General features: G+C 53.4%; 1 protein-coding gene across 1 annotated transcript in view; it reads right to left on the minus strand.

Annotated features, from left to right (window-relative positions):
• Positions 1 to 857: 857 nt before the first annotated feature.
• CNTN3 (contactin 3) overlaps positions 858 to 22192 on the minus strand; it is a 118555-nt gene continuing 97220 nt past the window's right edge. Inside the window, exons 12-23 of the mRNA XM_081106594.1 lie at positions 19206 to 19333; positions 18309 to 18484; positions 16843 to 16960; positions 15346 to 15504; positions 15100 to 15249; positions 13367 to 13437; positions 11885 to 12119; positions 9172 to 9287; positions 8112 to 8295; positions 4941 to 5053; positions 3724 to 3892; positions 858 to 2842 (exon numbers count right to left, since the gene is read on the minus strand). Of these exons, the coding sequence (XP_080962720.1) occupies positions 2745 to 2842; positions 3724 to 3892; positions 4941 to 5053; positions 8112 to 8295; positions 9172 to 9287; positions 11885 to 12119; positions 13367 to 13437; positions 15100 to 15249; positions 15346 to 15504; positions 16843 to 16960; positions 18309 to 18484; positions 19206 to 19333 (1717 nt within the window). The 3' untranslated portion in view covers positions 858 to 2744. The remainder of the gene's footprint in view (positions 2843 to 3723; positions 3893 to 4940; positions 5054 to 8111; positions 8296 to 9171; positions 9288 to 11884; positions 12120 to 13366; positions 13438 to 15099; positions 15250 to 15345; positions 15505 to 16842; positions 16961 to 18308; positions 18485 to 19205; positions 19334 to 22192) is intronic.

Consider the following 22192-nt stretch of genomic DNA (forward strand, 5'->3'; position numbering starts at 1 on the left):
TTATTTATAGGCAAAGCCGACACCACCAAGAGTGATGAGCTGTATTGTGCTGATAGATGGCGAGTTAAAAATAAAGGATGGAGGGAGAGCTGTAGGTTAAGAGAAACTTAGGAGATATATCAGATTTAAATAGAGGGGCGAGATTGAGGCGTCTGAGGATGCATATTTGGGGGTAAAAACCAGTTCCTGTAAAGTCAGGATGAGGGCTGCTCACGAGGCAGGGAGAGAAGGAGCTGGGCAACGAAGGCCGAGGCCAGTTAATGAAGGCTTACATTGCATTGTGTGGTCTTTCTGTAAGAGCCATTTATTTTCCTATAAAAGTGTATAAATAGCAAAGGAAAGTCTGGTAGGACAGTTTAGTTCTACAGAGAGCTGGCATATCATCTTCTACATACCGGTACTAGTCAGAAACTAATCTTTTTTTTCTAGTATATTTTTTTTCAAATATTTAGAACCTTTTCTATCACAAGGGATGCTTAAAAGCCAGGCTCTCTAACCCCAACACCAAAGAGAAAGTCTATGCAGAGCCCAGCAAATTGATAACAATCTTTAAAAAAAAAATACTTGTCAAAAATATACAAGTAGCTGCCATCAACCAAATAAAGCCAGAACAGACTCAATACCATCATTCTACAAAGTAAATTTTCTGCTTCCCCTCTCTCCCCTCCCTTCCCGCACCTGCTATGCCTCGAATAGAGAGGGCATCGTCTCACAGGCTGGGCATACTCAGTCGATAGGGTGCACACATACTTCTTAAAATATCCTGGTACAACAGAGAAGCGGGAAAAAATAGAATCATTCCGGGGCCCTTTCAATGTTCCTTTGGACCATCCCCTAATTCATCACGGACAGGCAAGTGATTGTTATAAATTTTATTAGAATGATAGAAAAGAATACATACAGATAACCATAGGATACACACACAGAAATGTAAAGATACCTTTTATACTTTTCAATATGAAACAATGTACAAATCTCATGGAGATATCTTGCTAGAAACGCCATAGACACAGAGCAATGGTGTTGAAAATGGAAGCATAGGAATCGCTACGTCATAAAGAGGCGCCGCTCCATTCCGTGCGGCTGCACACACAGGTACTGGAGAGAGCGCAGCCTCTGTTTTTGACTGAAGGAGCGATGGTTAGGTTTTCCTCGGTATTTACAGTATATACAGACCTTGCGGAGAGAGTTATAAATATTCTTCTCCTCTGCGGAGGACGACTTTATCTTAAATGAAATTGCTAAACGTAAAAGCAAGGCGCTATGCTTTCTGGCACATGAAACTGTTGGCTTCAAATTCTGAGAATTCTGCAGAGAAGAACAAGTTTCTGCAAAATGTGAAATTGGTAAAAAAAAAAAAAAGAGAGAGGTAAAAAATTGTTTTTGCCTCGTCTGACACTCAATCTGCGGATTTCACGTTATTCTCTGCATATTGCTCTGAAGTCGCGTCCTTGAAAAGCCTTTGAAAACCGCACACATCAGAGTCAGCAGCCTCGCCCGGCTCTATTACAAATTTACCGCAGGAACTAAAAAGCCTGCCCGACTCTCTCAGATAGACCCGTTGGATTTCATTTAAGAAAAAAAAGCCCGTCTCTGTCACCCCAAAAAGAGAGGGCCTCTTAATGGAACCCGACATTGGAAATGAAAAGTCGTGTGGATTTTGTTTAATGTCTGGGTTGAGATTCAGGTCCTTCCTTCTCTTGCCCACGGGGTTTTAATAAAAGCTGCGACTTGTTCCTAGGCGTGAAGGACACAAGTCATGCTCATTATTATTTTTTTAATTTCTGAGAAGGAGAAAGTGTGACCCTTCCAATTTCACAGCGTCTTTGAATGAAACAGAAGCCCGCTCTGGAATGGGCTGCGGGCTGTGAAAGCACCGCAGTCCTCGCATCTGCTGTCAACACATTCGCTCCACGGTCTGCACCGGGCAGGCAGCCCCGCTCACGCCTCCTTCCTTCTCTGTTCCAAGTCCTTCCCGGGGCCGAGGCAGGTAAGGGGGGTGAGACCGTCCCCACGGTTTACAGATGAGTTTTGGGTAAAGTGGCGTGGGAAGAATCCCACCCCCTCCCTAGGACACTGGGGCCAAACAGCCCCCACTGGGGCCCCCAGGGCAGCATTTTCCAACCCTCCTTCGAATCCCATGCGCCCTCTTCAGGACAGGGCAGTTTCTAAAGGCGTTTTGACCCCTTTAAAATAACACTGATCAACTCTCCCAAGCACCGCTGCTCTGGCGGGGAACCTAACTTTTGGACTCAATGAGCTTCTCTGCATGAATAAAAGACACAACAAACAGACGTGTGTCCGCGTGGGAGGATGGGAGTCTTCACCCACAGGCAGTGTGTAAAACCATCGCTTACAGACACCTCTAGGGTGTCCCCCCAAAAATGCGTACCCCCTTCCACAGCCCATAGCTCCATTTTGAGAATGAAATGTATTTTAATAAACACCGCCTTTATAGTTATTCAACGTGTGTGTTGAATTTTGGGGGGATACCCTCTGTATCAAAAGTCTGAAATACATCATATATATAAAGTCCTTTGGTTTATCAAGTATTAAGGCATTTCAGATTCCCCTAAAAGGATGTACTGCTTGTCTTTGAATTATATTTGTATTTTACCTGCGTAGAAAGTTAAAAATACAGAGTTGGGGGTGGGGGGAAACCATGCATAATCACTGCATTTCATGAAAGCACTTTTTTTTTTGTAACCAATTAACTTGCAGTAAATAGTAAAAAAGAGCTGCTATCACCACAGGGCATGAGCCACGAGCAGGACTGCCGGCAGGTAGTGTGACACGGGGTGGACGTTGGCGATGGCCGACGGGGAGCCCCTGGCGTCCGAACCTGTTGAGGTGAGAGACAGCTGGTTACTACGGCTCCTGCATCACCGGCCACGGCAAGACTCCCCCTCCTCCTCTCAGAGCAGGAAGGACCACACGTCATGATCAGCACCTTCTGTTTACAGTGGGGCACATGTTAGCTGCCAAGGGGATCTATGAACACACTGGTTTCCTCCCTCCCTTCCCTTCCCTTCCCTTCCTTTCCCTTCCCTTCCTCCCGCCTTCCCTCCTTCTTTCTTTTTTAAAGTATTTTTAAAAGGGAATAAGAGGGAGGGAGAGGGAGAGGGAGAGGGAGAGGGAGAGAGAGAGAGAGAAACATAAATGATGAGAGAGAATCACTGATCAGCTGCTCCCTGCACACCTCCTACTGGGGAGTGAGCCTGCAACCAGGGTATGTGCCCTGACTGGGAATTGAACCTGTGACCTCCTGGTTCTTGGGTCCACGCTCAACCACTGAGCAACACCGGCCGGGCTGTATTTACGTTTTCTTAAACAATTCTAGGCTTTGTTCGTACACTATCACTTAACGTTAACTGAATCCGAGAAAACTTAATTTTGAAAACAATTCTACTCTATGACACACACAATTGAGATCAATGGAGGGTTTCATTAAAGCAAGCTTCCCTGGGCAAGCATGGGGTGGGGGGGAATCCAAACTGATGGTTTTGCTACATATTTCTCCACGTCTTTTTTGTCTTCCTGCCTTACCCTTCCCCTGATTTTGCACGACTCGCGAGGAATTAGTTCCCCCTGCCTCACCCCTCATGCCCCAAACTGTCTCAGCACCCGATGAGCAGAGTGTGGGGAAGGAGCGGGCAGACGGGCCCTGAGGACTCGGGGTCCCCAAGGGCGTTGTGGGGGAGAGTGTGTGGCCGGTCCGCTTACTGGTTCTCCTCGGGATCCTGACGGGCGCGCTGCTGGCCCCGTCCCCTCCGGCCGTCGTGGCCCGGACGTGGACGACGTAGCCCTCCTGGACGGGCAGCCGCAGCTCAGCCGACGTGCGGTTTGTGCTCAGCACCTGCAGGCCCCCCTGGCCGCTAGTCCTGTAGAACACCTGGAAGGCGCCCACACACACTCATGTCACCCACGTTTGCGTTTCTCGTGGAACTCACGGCTCTGGCCTTGTGCCTGCCATCTCTACCCGCCCAGCTTAAGTCCCATCCTCAGCTGGCTCGCTCTCCACGGTCATCGCCCGGGGTTCGCACATGGCGGGGCCATCAACCACAGCGTCTGGGAGGGTTAGGGTCACCCGGAGAGCTGAGCGGGAAGGTGTCCGGGTGGGGACAGGCCCCCTGCCCTGATCACGGACACACATGGAGGACCTGAGCCAATGCTTCTCATTGTGTTTTCTTAAATATGTTCGTTGTTGTTGGTCCTCACCCGAGGGTATTTTCCCATTGCTTTTTAGAGAGAGTGGAAGGGCGGGGGAGAGATACACAGAGAGATGTGAGAGAGACACATCGATTGGTTGCTTCCTGCACATGCCCTGACCAGGGCTGGGCACTGACCAAGGCCTGGGAATCTAACCTGCAACCAACATCCGTACCCTTGATCGGAACTGAACCATGGATGGGCAGAAGCTCTATCCACTGAGCCAAACCTAAGGCTCAAATATGATTTGCTGATATTTTTGAGAGAGGAAGGGAGAGGGATAGAAACACAATGAGAGAGAGGAACATTGATCAGCTGCCTCCTACACACCCCCTACTGGGGATTGAGCCAGAAAACCCCGCATGTGCCCTGACCAGGAATCGAGCTGTGACCTCCTGGTTCATCGGTCAACGCTCAACCACTGAGCCACGCCAGCCAGGCAGCTTTCATTGTTTTTAAAATCGTCCATAGGTAGCATCAGACGCAGCAAACTAACATAAACAATTTACAAACATTTTGTCCAAAACCCCCACGTGAGCAGAATTATTTCGCTTTCATTGTATTTAAGGAATCAGACATTTTGAGAACAAGCCTTTTTCATAAAAGGCTTAACATGTAAATGACGTCATTAGTTGTAGTCAGAAGCCGTACCTCCCTCACGGAGGAAATTGAGCCCAGCTGCCTGGAAAGCCCTGGTGGGAGCCAAGACCACCACAAACCCCGCCACTCACCTTGTACCCCGTCACTTCCGACTCGTTTTCCATGGCTCTGACCTGCTCCCAGCTCAGAAACACCTTGGCGTCCGTAGCGTTCCAGACCACGTTTCCCGGCGGCTGGCTGGGCGCTGGAAGTGAGAGTGAGGGGTTAACAGGGACCGAGCTTGGAGGGAACTGCCCCCGGGCAGAGAAGGGGCCCTCAGGGAGGCAGCGGACCAGCATCTACCGCGGGGGATGCACAGCGTGCGGGCGGAGCCAGAAAACCTCAAGTGCAAAGCGGACAGAACCGGTCAACACTCATTTCTCAGGTGGACACACATGTCGTCATCAGTGCAGCCACAAACCCAGGACCCCTGGTTCCAGGGGGGCCAGGCCCCACCCTCCATCATGTGGCCCCAGAGCCAGGATCTGGGAAGAGCCGAGGAGGGCGCTGTGCAGGGGGGAAGACGCCCACTTTCCCAGCGTGTCTGGTTGGGAGAAATAACCTTGAGGTGCCGATGGAATCGCTGCTGCCCTGAGGAGGGACCTGGGGGAGAACAAGGCCACCCCGGAACAGACCCTGACGATGGGGACCATCTCGTCTGTCCACACACTCAGGGCACCACCTGTTCTGAGGACCCTGGGGACAGAGCGCTGGGGACAGTGGCGATGGAAGCGGGCGGTCTCTGCCCGAGGGGCCCACGCTCCAGCCCGTGCAGGTGGCGAGACGGCGGTAACGCAGGCGGGTGCTGCGCTGGCGTCAGAGCCAGGAGGGCGACAGGAGTGTCGGGAGTGTCCGCAGATGGGTGAGGGCCACACTTCCTAGCTGGGGGCGCCCGTGGTGGCACTGCGGCGACATTGGAGCAAAGGCCGAGAGGGCACGGGAACTTGCCACATGGGCACCAGGACACAGGGCTCCCTGGGCAGAGGGCAGGGCCTGCAGGAGTGGAGGAGGCCTGGGTGGTAGGAAGTGAGCCGAGGACTGCCGCCGGCCTGGTGGGCATTTTGGGGACCTGGTCTGTGTACAGGGGGTGCGAGGCCAGGGCTTCTGTAGATTTCAGCCACCAATCGAGATGTAATGAGTGGCTCCCAGGGCCACACCGGGCACAGGGCTGGGTGAACAGCCAGCCAGCGAGTCATCAAAGCCCTCGGTTTAGTTCTTGACGCCCAAAGCATGCCGCCAATTGTCTCCCTGGCGATAACCACAAAAGCCTTACCAAAACCCGCAAGTAGGATTTGCAGCTAAAGCCACTTCAAAGGTTAGGACGACAGTGAAGGAACTATAATATCGCAAACAGCTGTAAGAGATTCTGTTTCATGGGTATCGTGGTATGTTTGAAAAATGACTGACACGAAATTTAAAAACTAGCCATGTTCTTTTTATACAATGTTAGGGTGATTAGAGATTTTTACTAGTAGAAATATATATATATATATATATATATTTTTATTGATTTCAGAGAGGAAGGAAGAGAGATAGAAATATCGATGATGAGAATCATTGACCGGCTGCCTCCTGCACGCCCCAGACTGGTGGGGATCAAGCCCGCAACCCGGGCATGTGCCCTGACCAGGAATCGAACAGTGACCTCCTAGTTCATAGGTTGACCCTCAACCACTGAGCCATGCCGGCTGGGCTAGGGATTTCAGTTATCTCTATATTACCCACTCAGTGTGGGAACGTGTCCATGGTAACAGCCACGGCCAACATGCAGATGCCTGATGAACTGTGGAATTTCCAGAGATTTTGTTCCATTGGTGGAACTTCCATCATTGCACAGCGCATGTGCACAGCAGTGCTGCCTATCTCAGATCACCCCTCCCGGGTCCTGGGCATAGGGTAGAGTCCCAGTAACCTGGTGTTCAATGAGACACGAATATCCGTGTCAATGGACAGGGCACCCAGAGGACAGGGCCGGGTATGGGTGGCTGTCCCACTCCTTCCTCTGTGATCTGGGGACAGTCAGGGGCTGCGTACGCCTTGGCGCCCTCTCTCTAAGTTGAGAATTAGGGAATTCAATGCTTGAGACGTTCACAGAACAGTGGAAGCACCAGCCGTTAAAATCATAATCATGCCCGGCCGGTCTGGCTCAGTGGTTGAGCGTCGACCTATGAACCACGAGGTCATGGTTCAGGGCACATGCCTGGGTTTCGGGCTCGATCCTCAGTAGGGGGTGTGCAGGAGGCAGCTGATCAATGATACTCTCACCACTGATGTCTCTATCCCTCCCTTCCTCTCTGAAATCAATAAAAATATATTTAAAAAATGAAAAAATCATAATCACTATCCTTGTTTCCTGCAATTTGCACATTACATTGGGTATTCATGTACCATCGCTCAATCATGAAGGGTTTGGCTTATTTTTATTTTTTCAGTCGCCCTATGTTTTATTTTTATAAACTTAACTTTATTATTGAAAATATTACAGTGGTTTCTGCTTCTTTTTAAAAATTTACTTCTATGCACGGCCGCCATATTCCTATTGATTTATAACCAGCCCCCTCCTCCGGCCGGGTCAGTTCACCGAGTCCCTCGCTGGTCCCAGGATGGTGTCTCATGGGTTTTACAACCACCGTCTCCTCCCAAGTACTCACATCAGTTGCCAAGTCAGGAAAAGAGCCAGATAAACCTGTTGCATATATTTTTGCAATTGGAACTTTTGATGGACACTGTGCTTTGAATATGTAATGCTGTATATTTAAATCTTACCAATTCACAATAGATGTTGGGAATACCAAACATACATAACGATGATCTTTTCAGTTTACTTGCAACCCACATGCTCCATGGTCTAACTCCAGCCTGGTGCTGGGAATGAGTCCCCACGAGCACAGCTAACAGACTCAGCTCAGGGCAATGCTTTTGCCTGGTCAGGTTTAAAGCATCCCTCCTGGACCCACCGCTGAGGGTAAAACCTTTTACTCTACGTTGCCATCTTTCAAACAACGTAGGAGAGAGAGGAAGAGAAATCACCTCTGATTCCTTGACATGAATGTTAACTTTCTCACACTTATCCGAAATCCCAAGCGAGTAAGTTGGTCACAGTTTAACGGGCCGTGCTCGTTCCCCTAGGGTTTGGGGGATCGGGAAAATGCCTGTGGCTCTGTGTTTGCAGGGGCTGAACTGGGCTGGCTGCCCCCACACAGAGAAGCTGCCATTCCGGATGCAAACTCCCGCCGACCCCACCCAACACGCAAGATACCTACGCGTCTTCTTGGTGGTGGCATTCACCGTGGCGCTGAAGGGCCCGGCGCCCGCGCTGTTGTAAGCCCGGACGGCTGCGTGGTAGACCAGGTGGCTCTTCAGCCCGTGGAGTCGGGCCGCGGTCTCCCCTGCCACCACCTTCACTCTGTGCGGAGAGCCCTCCTCTCCACTGGTCCAGTACCGCACCTGGGGGCCGAAACACGACAGGGCCACCTTCACGCTCAGCGGCTCTCACTAAAGTGGGCGCCCAAACACGACAGGGCCACCTTCACGCTCAGCGGCTCTCACTAAAGTGGGCGCCCAAACACGACAGGGCCACCTTCACGCTCAGCGGCTCTCACTAAAGTGGGCGCCCAAACACAACAGGGCCACCTTCACGCTCAGCGGCTCTCATTAAAGTGGGCGCCGAAACACGACAGGGCCACCTTCACGCTCAGCGGCTCTCACTAAAGTGGGCGCCCAAACACGACAGGGCCACCTTCACGCTCAGCGGCTCTCACTAAAGTGGGCGCCCAAACACGACAGGGCCACCTTCACGCTCAGCGGCTCTCACTAAAGTGGGCGCCCTGATGTATGTCATCGTGTAGACAAGTATTCGCAAAGTGCCTACTGTGTGCTGCACACAGTGGGCTCTGAGCCATGGAGGCTCAAGGAGGAGACAGTACCTGGAGAAAGGAAAGGAGTTATTTGTCTACAGATGCCAAGGCCACCAAGAAAGGAAGACCGAGAGCTGAGGACCACCCTCACGGCATGGACGTCCCCTGAACGCGAACCAGACAGGCCGATCTCACCCTCGTGTCTCGGCCAAGCCTTCTAAAAACCGTGCCCAGGGGATCCAGTTCCTTTCCGATGGCTATTTTTTTCCTTTTCTACCCCAACTAACGTTATTTTCAATCAACTTGTTGAGTTCATTTCAAGATCCCTGGATATTCACATGGGACCACGCGCTGGCGAAATGCCAGTGAAAGCCAGACGGTAGCGAGGACGTCACCGTTAAAAAGACGGACAGGGACGGAGCGAGGGGTGTGGCCCCCTCCAGACCGCGCTTCTGAGAGCAAGTACCTCGTAGCCGAGGAGACGGCCACTGCTCAGCTTCCACGGGACGGCGCTCCAGGACACCTCAATTTCTGAGGAGGACAGGCTGTGGGCCCGGACGTGAGCTGGAGCCGCTGTAGGTTCTGCTTGGGAACACCAACCAAAATACAATGTTGGCAGGAAATGTTAAAAATCTACTGAAGTTCTTATTGTCAGAGAGCAGGTTAATGCATTTGAAAATTCATAGACTATTCAGTAAAAATTATTTAACGTCACGAACCACGTCATGAAAACAGAGACACTGGCCCACTTCCGTTCCTCAGGGACAGAGGACATCAGAGCCACGGCGTCTCCTGGCTCAGGGGCCACGGTGGCCCGGGCTCCCTGCTCCTGCCCCCCGTCCAGGCCCAGCTTGTCTCCCTCTTTCCCTCTGTCCTCTCCACCCACCACCATGCCTTTTCGTCACCCGCAGCTCCTGCTGGGAGCCCCTGTGCCCACAAATGCTACTGATTCTTCTTCTTTTTTAAAATAATTTTTTATTGACTTCAGAGAGGAAGGAGAGGGAGGGAGGGAGGGAAGAAGAGAGAGAGAGAGAGAGAGAGAGAGAGAGAAATATCCATGATGAGACAGAATCATGGATCAGCTGCCTCCTGCATTCCCCCTATTGGGGATTGAGCCCACAACCTGGGCATGTGCCCTGCCTGGGAATTGAACCGTGACCTCCTAGTTCATAGGTCAATGCTCAACCACTGAGCTACGCCAGCTGGGCTGATCATCCTTTTGTGACTTGCCAAGTCAAGGGCTCCAGAATTCATTCATCCCAGAAGTTATTCAGCAAGCACCTTCTCTGGCCCAGGCCCTCGCACACTCGCACACTCACACACTCGCACACTCATGTGGAGGGTGGGTCCTCTGGACGGTGTAGACACACATGGACAGTCCCAGGTCACCCCTGTAGGAGGGAGCGGCATCCTGGGTTCCCAGGGACCCCCCTCTCAGGCAGAGCTCTGAAGAGGAGACTTCTCCCCCAGAATCCACTTCTGTGTTAAGCGACCCAGCTCTCCACCATGGCCCTGACCAATAGAGACAGATTCCTGGCCCCAGCCTGGGCCTCGGAGATGCTTCTCCTGGGGATGTGAACGTTGGTTTGGGGAGACGAGGAGAACTGGGGGCCTACCCGTCAGTCTGGGCGCCCGAGGCAGCCCATCCGGGCCCCAGGGCATCTCTGATGAAGCCCCCCACCCCCATGAGGCTTTCTGTTTACCCTCTCCTTGGACTCGGTGAGAGATCCCAGCATGTTTCCAGTAAGTCCCTCGCCTTTTTCATAGACAGAACCAGCCTTTCCTGACGTCAGGAACAGAGAGGCCTTCACCCAAGTCCTCCGTGGAGGAGCGTGAGAACAGGAGGAGCGTGCGGGAGGCGGGAGGGGTAAGGCATGTCTGCCCCCTCTGGCACCCCCCCCGCCCCACCCCCACCCCCACCCCCACCACCACCAGGGGCCTCCAGGCCAAGAGCTCCCTGGTTGGCTGCCATCCCTCCTCCCCTCCTCCCGGGGACCCCAAACCAGCCCTTGTCCTGAAAACCCCAGCAGGGCTTGCAAATGGGGTCTGGCTGTGAATACGGAAAAGCTCTTTCTTTTGCAAAGATGTTTGTGATACATGTTTGCTTTCTACTCAGCAGAAAAGGAGAGGATAAGAGGGGGGGGGAGGGTAGGAAGAAAACCTGAGTGACTTACTGCTCTCAGGCAGGGCAGCTCGGGCCACCTGGGGGAACTGGCCGCAGAGGAGACCCTGTGAAATCTGTTTCCTGAGCTCAGAAAGGTGCAGAGCAGAGGCCCCGGGTCAAAATCCTGGCTCAGGGCGTCTGCACGGGTTTGGGCCCATTTCCTCATTTCTTCCACCAAGCTTCCCTTTCCTCGTGTGTACATGAGAAGTCATAACCGCACCCGCAGGCCTCTCCTCCCTGGAACACTGCACCGAGGTAACGCCTGGCCGAGGCGCGCACTGGACACCCGTTAACTCCGGAGACAGCGCTCCGCGGCTCCCGACCTATGAACCCGCAATGGCACAGGGGTCTCCTCCGTCAGCGTTATTCTCTAAGCAGGGACAGTATCTGGGGGGCAGGAGGCATAAAGAAAGGCCGAACAACGGGATGGGGCCCAGTCCCGGTGGGATGTGATGCATTGGGCCACAGCTCGAAGCCGCACCGTCAGACCTCCCCACGGTTGTGCCCTGGCCGCCCCTCCGGTGGGTCAACTTGCTCGGTCGTGGGAACCTGTGACCCTGGAGACGAGGGCATTTCCAGGAGAACATAGGGAACTGTCTTTTTTCTTTAATCCTCACCTGAGGGTATGTTTACTGATGTTAGAGAGAGAAGGGGAGGGGGAGAGGGAGGGAGGGAGAGAGAGAAACATCGATGTGAGAGAGAAACATCGATCGCGCCCCGAGCAGGGACCGAACCTGAAACCTGGGTATGTGCCCTGATCAGGAACTGAACCTGCACACGGGACGGGAGGAAGCTGTCACAGCTGGGACTCAGGACGTCCCCACAAACAGACCTGTGACCGGCCCTGACGTCCGCTCACCATCGGCCGAGTCTCCACGTCACGTGGGCACCTCACCATGCCCCCGGCCGTGGCTCGGTGAAGAGCTGTATCTGAGGCCACAGAGAACTCCCAAACCGGGCAGGGGCCGCGGCTGGGGCTCGGGCTGGACCCGAAGCACCATCGCCCTGTGCGTACCTTCCTCTGCCGAGAACACGGTGGCCACGGGGCTGAAGGGCCCTTCGCCCTTGTTGTTGTAAACGCCCACTTTCACTTGGTACGGCGCAAAGGGCACGATGCTCTCGTTCCTGAACACGTATCGTGGGGCGTCGGGGGACGTGACCACGGTCTGGATCCAGGTGGTGACTCCCAGGGGGCGGAAGGCGACGACGTACCCAAAGCCCTCGCCATTCTGCAGCTCCTCGGGGACCGGCTGTGAAAGAGAGAACCCCGGTCACCTAGGGGACCACGGCTGGGTGCGTGCTGCTGCCAGCCCGGCCTGCAGGGGGCGCACCAGGGAGGGATCCACACAGTATTGCCTGGGTGCTAAGCTAAGGGGAAGCACAGTGGGACCCACGTGAGAACTTTCATTCTGAAACTTTCCAAAGCTGTTCATGCGTTTGAGCATGATGTTTTCCGCCCGAGTTCTGAATGATAATGATAATAAGAATGATGATGATAATAACAGTAATAGTAAGTGGAATAAACACCTCTCCTATGCCAAATCAATATCACCTTATCCCTCATGTTGACTTTAGGAACAGAAACCACACATGGAGATGACAATTAAGTACAAAACCGTAGAACTAGATAAATGGGAAATAAAAACACGTACCCACTCAAAGCTGCATTTGGGTCACATCAAAAACTCCTACTCCCATCCCATCACGATCTCGACTTTGAACGTTTTTCAACGTCTTTAAATCGTAGAGACAATGCTAGTGCTTCTGCTTTAAATGTGCTCATTAAAACTGTTCCTAATTATGGCATCCAGCAGCAGCCGAGAGGAGGACCAGCAGCCAGCACCTGCGGCGTCAGGGGCGCGTCCCGGGGGGCGGGGGGTCCCTCACCAGCGAGGGCACAGCTGCTCCGGACGCCGCACGGGCAGCTGGGGGTCAGCAGCCAGGACCGGGCTCTCCCCCTGGGTTTCCCAGCCCGATGACCTCAGGCAAATTATTTAATAACTCTACGCCTTAGTGCTCTGTCTGTAAAATGTCACGATGATGCAATTTTTAAAAATATGAAAAACGCTAGGCACAGTGATTAGCCGGCCTGAGCTTTAACAGCATGAGCCTCCTGGCTGGCGTGGCTCAGTGGTTGAGCAATGACCTATGAACCAGGAGGTCACCCTTCGATTTCCTGTCAGGGCACATGCCCGGGTTGCGGGCTCCATCCCCAGTCGGGGGCGTGCAGGAGGCAGTCAATAGATGATGTTTTCTCTCATCAATATTTCCATCTTTCTCTCCCTCTCCCTTCCTCTCTGAAATTAATAAAAATGTATTTTTTAGAAAGTACTGGCTGCCAATAGAACCCCAACAACCCCCTTAGCACCCCTCCAGGCCCCGAGGACTGTGAGAACAGCAGGATCCCAGCACCAGCCCCCCAGGAGACCCCCATTTGAGGCCCCGAGGATTGTGGGAACAGCAGGGCCCTGAAGGGAGATGCGACCCAGACACTCACCTCCCAAGTTATCACCAGTTCAGACCGGCTTCCGCCTCCCCCACTGACCTCGGAAGGAGGCACTTCAGGGACTGTGAGGTTAGAGAGACACAGGTGAAACCCTGCCTGCCTTCGGCAACCTGTGCCTGAAAGACGACGCGATCTTGCTCGTTTTCCATAATTGACATAATCTGATCACAGGCACATTTTGCACACATGTGTCTGCATGTATGCAACGTATCTCTCCATGTATGTATGCAGTGGGCCCTTGAGCAGCACTTATGCATGTGTTTTTCTCAGCGAACACCTGCCCTGGTTTGGATCTGCGGTCTGGAGTCTGCAATGCACAGAGGCAGAGCTGGCCACACGCACTGACCCGCCACGTGCTGTCAGGGGGCTGAGCACCTTGTATTTATTCACAGGGGTCCTGGGGACCAACCCCAGGGGACACTGAGCTACAACTTCAGTTTCTGAGAGTCTGACTGTCAAATGTATGAGCATCAGTGCCCCTCACCCCCACCTTGTTCAAGGGTAAGCTGCCTATATCTTTGGGGGGGAATCGGTACATAATTTACATTTGTATGAAATGATCAAGGTTTCAACCTGTAAGAAAAAAAGTGGACTCAGTCTGAAGGTCTGCACAACAAGGCAGTGCTTCACCAGGCATGATAATAGGACGGTCACAGAACAGCGGCTTTACATGAAAATGCCCCGCCTGGGAGCCTCGAGGCCCCTGATGAGCTACTGACCCTCACACAGGCACCCGCTTTCTCTCCTATGCGAGCCGGTGCTGAGAAAGCCCCGGACGCGGCTAGAATACAGGGCCCCTGCAGCTGGTCTCATTCACAGCGGCACCCACCGCACCCAGGAGCTGCTCGGCCACAGGGGACGCTCCTTAACATGCCAGGTGAGAAAATGAATGAGCACCAGGCAGACGTGGTCCCCATGGCCCACGGCATCCAGGTCTGGCAACCGTGCTATCTACGTTGCCCCGAGTGAGGCAGCATCGTTCAAGTTATGGAAACGGGTGCCATCACTCCGATCCTGGCTTAGATCCGACACGGACACACGGGCTGTGTTTAAAACAACGATTTACGGAGTATCGCTTCATATTACAGAATCTGACAGGGAGCCGTTGCGTCCCCTCAGATGCCTCGATCGTGGGACAGGATGCAGGTTTTTTTGTTTTTAGCTGGGACGTCAGGACATTTTCAGAATTGTCAAACGGTTGTATGGTTCACGTGAATCGTTTCCTGAGGTGGGGCATTCTAGCAATGGTTCTCTCCTGGCTGAGTCCTCAGGGGCCGAATGTCCCTCCTCGTGCACTGTTTGAACTCATTCGGGGGCCGGCGGCGGAGCGAGGTTTCCTGGCCGCCGACTCCGAGTCATCATTATCCCACAGTCTGTCGGGGCTCCTTACAAATGAGAACAGCACCTCCCTGCTAACAGGGTGACGAGGTCAGCGAGTAATTATCACCTGAAGTGACAACACCAGATCCACTCAACATGCATTAGTGGACGCCGACAATGCCCTGGACGCTGGACATGCCAGAGTACATCTGAGGCACGTTCCAGGGAGTCTTTCTGACAAGTGCCGTACGGCCAGTCCTGCCATTAAAGACGGGGGCTCGTTGCCCCGATGGGCCACTGAGGCCGGTCCCCTGCTGGCCGGGAGACCAAGGCCGAGGGGAATGCAAGCTCGCACCCGGGGAAACCTGCCAACCCGCTCGTTACTCAGGAAACGGAACACTAACCTGCCTCTTCAGTTCTTACTTTTTCTGAGGGCAAACTGGGTTCTCCACCTCCGAGTCTGTTGCTGGCTACAACCCGAAATTCGTACTCCACCCACGGGTTTAACTCGACTACAGTGGCAGTGTGTGTATTCCCATCAATGACCTCGGGCACTACAAAGAGCAAGTCAGAGAGGTCAGAGTCTGCGTGGGTCAGTGCCGACTGGCAATCCACGGACAGGTACCCACGGCATCGGCCTGACCCCTTACCTGTCCTGGCGGCCTGCCAGCCCACGGAGAAAGGGGTCCTCGCCTGGACGGAATAGGAGGTGATGGGGCTGTGGTTGTCGGTGCCTTCTGTCCAGGACACCTGGGCTGTTGTGTCTGTAATCTCTTCCACCTGCACGTTTCCTGGTGGCCCAGGGGAACCTGGGAAGGCAAGCAGGAGGAGCTAGGCCGCACGCGTCACCCTCTTTTTCCGAAGGGAAGAGCAGGTCACATGACCACTTTAATACTGCCAGAATCCTGATTCCAAAGGCACTTACAGAAAAGGCCATTTACTTGTAATAAAACCACCTCCCCCCCGCGGCTTCTGTTGTTAGGCCTTAAATCTGACTGTGAGGCAGTCATTCCGCAATCGGGATGCCTCACAGCGGCACATGACGCCTGCTTTTGAGGCCCCTGTTCAGAAGGATTTCTGCACTTTTTCAAACTCAATGTCCTTTGCTTTGGGCGGGGTTCCCACTCCTGCCACCACTGGGCACATCTCAGTCGTCCCAGAAGGTCATCTGGGCTGCTGTGCTCTGGGAGACATGCGGGTCATTTCAGCCCAGCAGCGAATCAGCACCTTGGAGAGCAGCTCAGGTTCCCTAGGCCCGTGGTTGGCAAACTGCGGCTTGCGAGCCACATGCGGCTCTTTGGCCTCTTGAGCGTGGCTCTTCCTAAACCTTAGGAGTACCCTAATTAAGTTAATAACAATGTACCTACCTATATAGTTTAAGTTTAAAAAATTTGGCTCTTGCCGAAACCGGTTTGGCTCAGTGGATAGAGCACCGGCCTGCGGACTGAAAGGTCCCAGGTTCGATTCTGGTCAAGGGCATGTACCTGGGTTGCGGGCACATCCCCAGTAGGAGATGTGCAGGAGGCAGCTGATCGATGTTTCTCTCTCATCGATGTTTCTAACTCTCTATCTCTCTCCCTTCCTCTCCGTAAAAAATCAATAAAATATATTTAAAAAAAAAAATTTGGCTCTCAACAGAAATTTCAATTGTTGTACTGTTGATATTTGGCTCTGTTGACTAGTGAGTTTGCCGACCACTGCCCTAGGCATTCAGGATGACACTGATTCTTCTGGAGTTTCCATACACATGCACACACAAATACACACATACACACACACACAAAACACACATACGTGTCTACACGCACCACACGCGCACATGCACACACACGTGTGTACATGCACACACTTATGCACAAGTGTGTGCATGCACGACGATTCCCTTTCATATTAAACTCGATCACTGACTTCACTACATGCTCACAGCACATCAGCTGAGCAGTTGCTGTGCTAAAGCTATACGGAGGGTGGAGTTGAAATTTGTACTTCTTTGAATTTGCACCCACCCTTACTGTCACATTCTCAGGGACCAGGGGACAAATCAACATTAAAATCGCATGCTCCTCTGCCCCCTCATCCTGGTTTCGCTGCAGGGAGAAAGGCCCAGGGAAGATGTTCAATAAGAAACACGTTGCCACGGCGTTTACCTCTCACTACCAGGTCAGCGGCCGAGGAGACACTGTCCACCGCACTCTGCACCACGCAGACGTACTTCCCCCCGTGCTTCAGCTGGATGTTCCTGATCATTAAATCGCCCGAGGAGCTCTGCGGGAATAAACACGCCAGGAGCACACTTTTATTCTGCAAACACAAACCCTTGTGAAGGCTGTGGCCAAGGAGGAGACCTGTATCCAGAGAGACGAACGCATGGGGAAGGTGAAGACCGACACCCCAGAACGTATGGAAATAGGAACAAGAGGGTGAAAACCACACAGGAGATAGAGGGGAAACCGCCAGGCCTGCAGACAGATTCCCATGGCTGAAGACCAGCTTTCCTCTGGGCATTTATGTTTCAAAACTAAATGAGGGCAGAGGCTATGGTCTCAGAGTCTATCTCCTCCCACCAGGTGACACTTCTCTTTATAGCCAGCTCAGGACTCGCTCCTGCTTTTCTCTGGTTCCCACCGGTGTGCAAATCTCCTGGGAAGAGGAGGGCGTGCGTGGGTCTCCGGGGGGCGGAGGGTAGGGGCAGATTTGGGCAGCCGGGCTTGCTGGAGCTTTTTGAGCTTATGTAATTTTCCCCAAAAGGTGTGTTGGCTTTTTGTAATCAATGACTATTGCATATGCAGCCTAGTCCTGATGGCAAGGGGCTGGATGGGTTGAAAGCTGTGATTTTGGGTTTTCATTTTTTAAACTGCCCCTCTCCCTCCTAAAAGACCACTTCGGAAACACTTGTGGTAAAAGACAAGCAGACCAACCTCCCCCCGTGTTCACGCCAATGCTGCCGCCGGCACACAATCCCAGGGAAGAGGTGTTACGTGACTCCTCACGCAGCAGGAAACCAATTTCCTGAATTGCCTGTGCTTAAGGGTCATGTCGCGGTGGAGGGCTTACTGATTTATGCTGACGGCAGAATGCTGTCACCAAGGCACAGGTCCATACACCAATTCAAGGCCACGAACCAGCCCTTAGAGCAGCGGTTCTCAACCTGTGGTTCGTGACCCCTTTGGCGGTCGAACGACCCTTTCACAGGGGTCGCCTAAGACCATGCTGCATATCAGATATTTACATGACGATTCATAACAGTAGCAACATTACAGTTATGAAGGAGCAACGAAAATAATTCTATGGTTGGGTCACACCATGAGGAACTGTATTGAAAGGGCCAGAAGGTTGAGAACCACTGCTTTAGATAAAGACCTGAATTCCCAGGCGAAGGGATTCCTTTATGAAACTCCATGTTTCCGCTACCTGTCTCTTGTAGGGAGACGGCTTCGTGCCTCATGGAGAACCTACACCAAGCAGGGCAGCCGAGTCACCACGGGTGAAGCTCTCAACAGCCTGACTCGGTGAGAACCACTAATGAGGAAACCAGCCTTCTGAGGCATCTCCTGAGTGTCACACTCGCGCTGCTTTTCGAGTCTACACCGAGCAGGAAGGAAGGGCCACTTACCCCGCCCACCTTCTCCAGGTGAGAGCTGTCCTTCTGGAAGTCGGCGAGCGCCCCGTTGAAGTACCAGGTGAACGCAACATCCAGCAGGGGGTCGTGCCGCACCTGGCAGGGCAGGACCACGCTCTCGCCCACAGACACGTCCATGTTCGACGGCGCCAGCGTTATTCTCGTGGGGTCTGGGGGGGTGGGGGGGGTGGAAATCAGGTTTTAAGCAAAACACCAGCATTTTGTTTCCATGAAAGCGACGTTCCCAGGCCGACTGCTCATCTAGCCTAGAGTGTGCCTGTCTGCCCGGCTCACCTCCCACACGCCCCCAAGTTTCGGATGGTTTGCAGTGTTCTCCTTCCACTAATTCCCTGCTTTTCATTCCCACTGTTTGTTTTCTTCCGACCTCAGCTAGGAGGCCAGCCTCCCAGGGCAGCATCTTCATCTGCGCTGATGACATGACCGAGGACCTGCGCACAGTAGGTGCTCTGTTTTTTTCTCGAATAAGTCAGGGGTGGGGAAACCTTTTTTCTGCAAAGGGCATGTGGCTACTTATAACATCATTCTCAGGCCACACAAAATTATCCACTTAAAAATGAGCCTGCTCCATTTGGTCAAACACTTCATTTACTCACCCCTCATGCCTGGGCAGGGCCAGACCAAATGACTTCATGGGCCCTATACGGTCCTCGGGCCAGACATTCCCCATAAATGAACAGAATAAATGCATAACTCTAAGTGGCTTTTACGGATATCAACGACCCTTCTGTGGTCATAAATATCTCCAGACACTATCAAGGATGTTGAAAAAGACAGAGAGGATGCCAGAGATCTCACAGAGCAGAACAGTGTGACGTAACACAGGTCACCAGCACAGTGGCCCGTGTGCTTCCGCCCGCGTGGGGACCCCACCTGTGACCACCAGGCGCGTGGAGTCGTTGGCCGTCCCGAACTGGTTTTCTGCGAAGCAGGTGTACGTCCCAGCGTCGGCCTTCGTCACATTGGCTATGCTGAGCCCTCCCTCTTTTAGGAAAGAAATTCTAAAGGAAATACAGATTCGACAAGTAAATGTATAGCAGTCCCATTTCCCCCCAAAATAAATAGCAATTTTTCTAACAGAAGTGCTGCCTTACACTAGTACTTTTGAGGCATTCCTCGAAATAAAGGGAAATGGAAGTTAAGTTTCATCCCCTGGGAGAGATGAGTTAACTGCGTTACCGACCTTGCACCTAATGTGGGAGGTTCCAACATCAAATAAGTGGGGACTATTTTCCACACAGGCGTGGCGTGGCAGGTCGCTCGTGCCTTACCCTCATCCGTTTGGAGAAAATAAAAAGTGGGCCGAGACTGTTTTCCTTAAATTCAGAACAGGACCCGAGAAATAAGGAACCCACTGGCCTTTCATTATGAACCTGGGAGAAGCACATTCAACCCAGGAAAATCCAGATTTTTAAAATATATATACTTTTATTGATTTCAGAGAGAGGAAGGGAGAGGGAGAGAGAGAAGCATCAGTGATGAGAGAGGTTCACTGATCGGCTGCCTCCTGCACGCCCCACACTGGGGATCGAGCCCACAACCCGGGCATGTGCCCTGACCGGGAATCGAACCTACAAAAGGGTTCTTCCCTCCCTCCCTTTTGTAGGGGAGGCAGAAAGGAGAAAACTGGCAGAAAAAAGTCTCAAAGGGGGAAGTGTGAGTATAAGCACGTGACCCACCACGAAGGCTAATCCCGCCGGTGGGAGTTTTCTGCCCTGACCCCAAAGAGCACAGCACTGACCCGTAGCTTCCATCCAGAAATGCGACCTGCCATGACTAATAGAGACAAGCGATTTGCTGGAGACGTTCACAAGTGGAGGAAGCGGAGAGAGGATGCCGGGAGGCCTCGGCCCGGAGCGAGAGGGAGGAGGTGGGACTGGGGGCTCCAGGAAGCTGGGCCCCACCCTGGGAGGGTGGTGAGCGCTCAGACCAGGGACCGAAGTCGCTTGTGGAATGACCGAGAGTTCAGCTGACACGGATGCTCTGGCCGGTACCGGAGAACAGCCAGGCCATGACAGCTGTCCTCCCGTGCTGCGACGGGGTGACGGCGGAACTTTCAGGACACACAGGGACCCATTAGGGATGTTGGGAGAACAGGAAATCCCCTGGGCGCGAGGCTCAGCAACCCTCACTCCTCACTAGCAAGCCTGCCCCCCCCCCCCCTCCGCTCCCCTGGCCACCCTGAACGGAGGGGCAGCGACCCAGCAAGGCTGCCACGCAGGAGGCGCACCGACTCCTAACACAGGCACTCTCAGAGAACGCACACTCCTCGGCGGGAAGACGGTGAGCTCACTGGCTATCTCCTTCCAGGGCGGGTTCTTCCAGGAAGTGCTCAGAGAGGCCCCTGGGCATGTCACGGCAGACACACTGACACCCGTCAGGAAAGGATGGAGGGACTGCTTCCAGCAGCCAGCCTTCCGTAACCCACACCGCCCCACAGCGCCCGTGGGTGACACGGCTCCCTAGGCTTTCAGGGCATGCTTTCTGCAAACGGCCTGGGCCCAGATGCCGGCGGCGCCGGGCGAGGCACCAGAGTTAAATGTGGGTTCACGAGACGAGCGTTCAGAAGGTGGCTCTCCAGCTCGCTCTGAGGAGCGGCCAGCTCCACACTCTACCTCTACGTCCCCCTCCCTTGGTCTCCCCCTTTCATCGTCATAGGGGTGAATTCACTTAACCTCGTGTGTCTGCGGACGGCTTGGGATGATAAAGGTCATTGCCCTCAGCTGCCCGAGGGCCCAGGCTGCTTCAGAGATGGCATCGCATGTAGGACCCTTCAGAAGCCCTGTTTGTTCAGAAAGCCCACCGTTGTCTTGGCAACCCTGACCTGAACTGCGTGGCCACAGCTGAGCGTCGGTAATAACACAGTCTGATTAAAGAGGGGAAAGTGCGGAGCAGGCTGCCTGGGAGCCAGGGTTCCTGCGACGTGGCTGCCCCCGCCGGGTTCAGTGTCACTGTAGTCGATTTCGTGTGAGCAGAACCGACAGGCTGCCACTGTGCCCCTTGGGAGCGCATCTCAGGGGTCAGGTCACAGGAGGCGGCCAGGACTCATGGCGGAGCGGGGGGTCACACGGGGATGTGGGCTCCATCTTCTGAGCACGTTCATGTTGTCCCTTCTCTCCAGGCAGCAGACACCGTCCTCCTCCCGAACTCAGGAGCCGAACCCCCTACCCCCCGGCCCCGGGGAGGGTCCACAAGACCCCACTGTCCCTCCAGGCCCGGCTCTGAGCATCAGGTGGGCTTTCCCTACACTCTCTTCATACACTGTCATAGGACACGTGTGGCCAAGGACCGCAGGAGCAACAGGGGAGGAAGTCCAGTGAACCCTGCCCTGGGGCTTGAGAAGGGGACCCCGGCGAGTAACCAGGAGCCGGGCTGGAGTGGAAGCCGGTTTCTTAGGCTGAGAAGAAACTGCAGCCGAGGAAATGGCAGTGAGCACTCAGCTTCCCCCTCCTTCCTTTCCGCGAGAATTCACAGGCAACACCACGCCCTCGCGTCGTGTCTCCTGATGGAGTTACAACAGTCAGTGTTTCTACTTCCAGAGAAAGAACCTGCTCCTTCCTCAACATATTCGCAGAAAACAGCAAAGGCAGTAGGCAGGGACGCTCCAAGTTTCTACAAGTGCATCACCGTGCTTTTCTCTGCATTCTCAGTGAGGGCGTGTCGGGCTGCTCGTGGGATTTGTGGCTTCCGTGGCCTGGGGAGACACACCCAGTAGGTGAAACTGTGATGCTGAGCCTGTTTACAAAGTAACGTGTCAAGTTTGAACAAGAAACTGGTGTGAAGTAGATGCGTTAACCAGCTCTCCTAGCGGGAATCACAGCATCGGCAAAGTATTTTAAACGTGGCCTTAACGTTCATAA

Source organism: Myotis nattereri, assembly GCF_964212035.1.
Source record: "Myotis nattereri genome assembly, chromosome: 14".
NCBI lineage: Eukaryota > Metazoa > Chordata > Mammalia > Chiroptera > Vespertilionidae > Myotis > Myotis nattereri.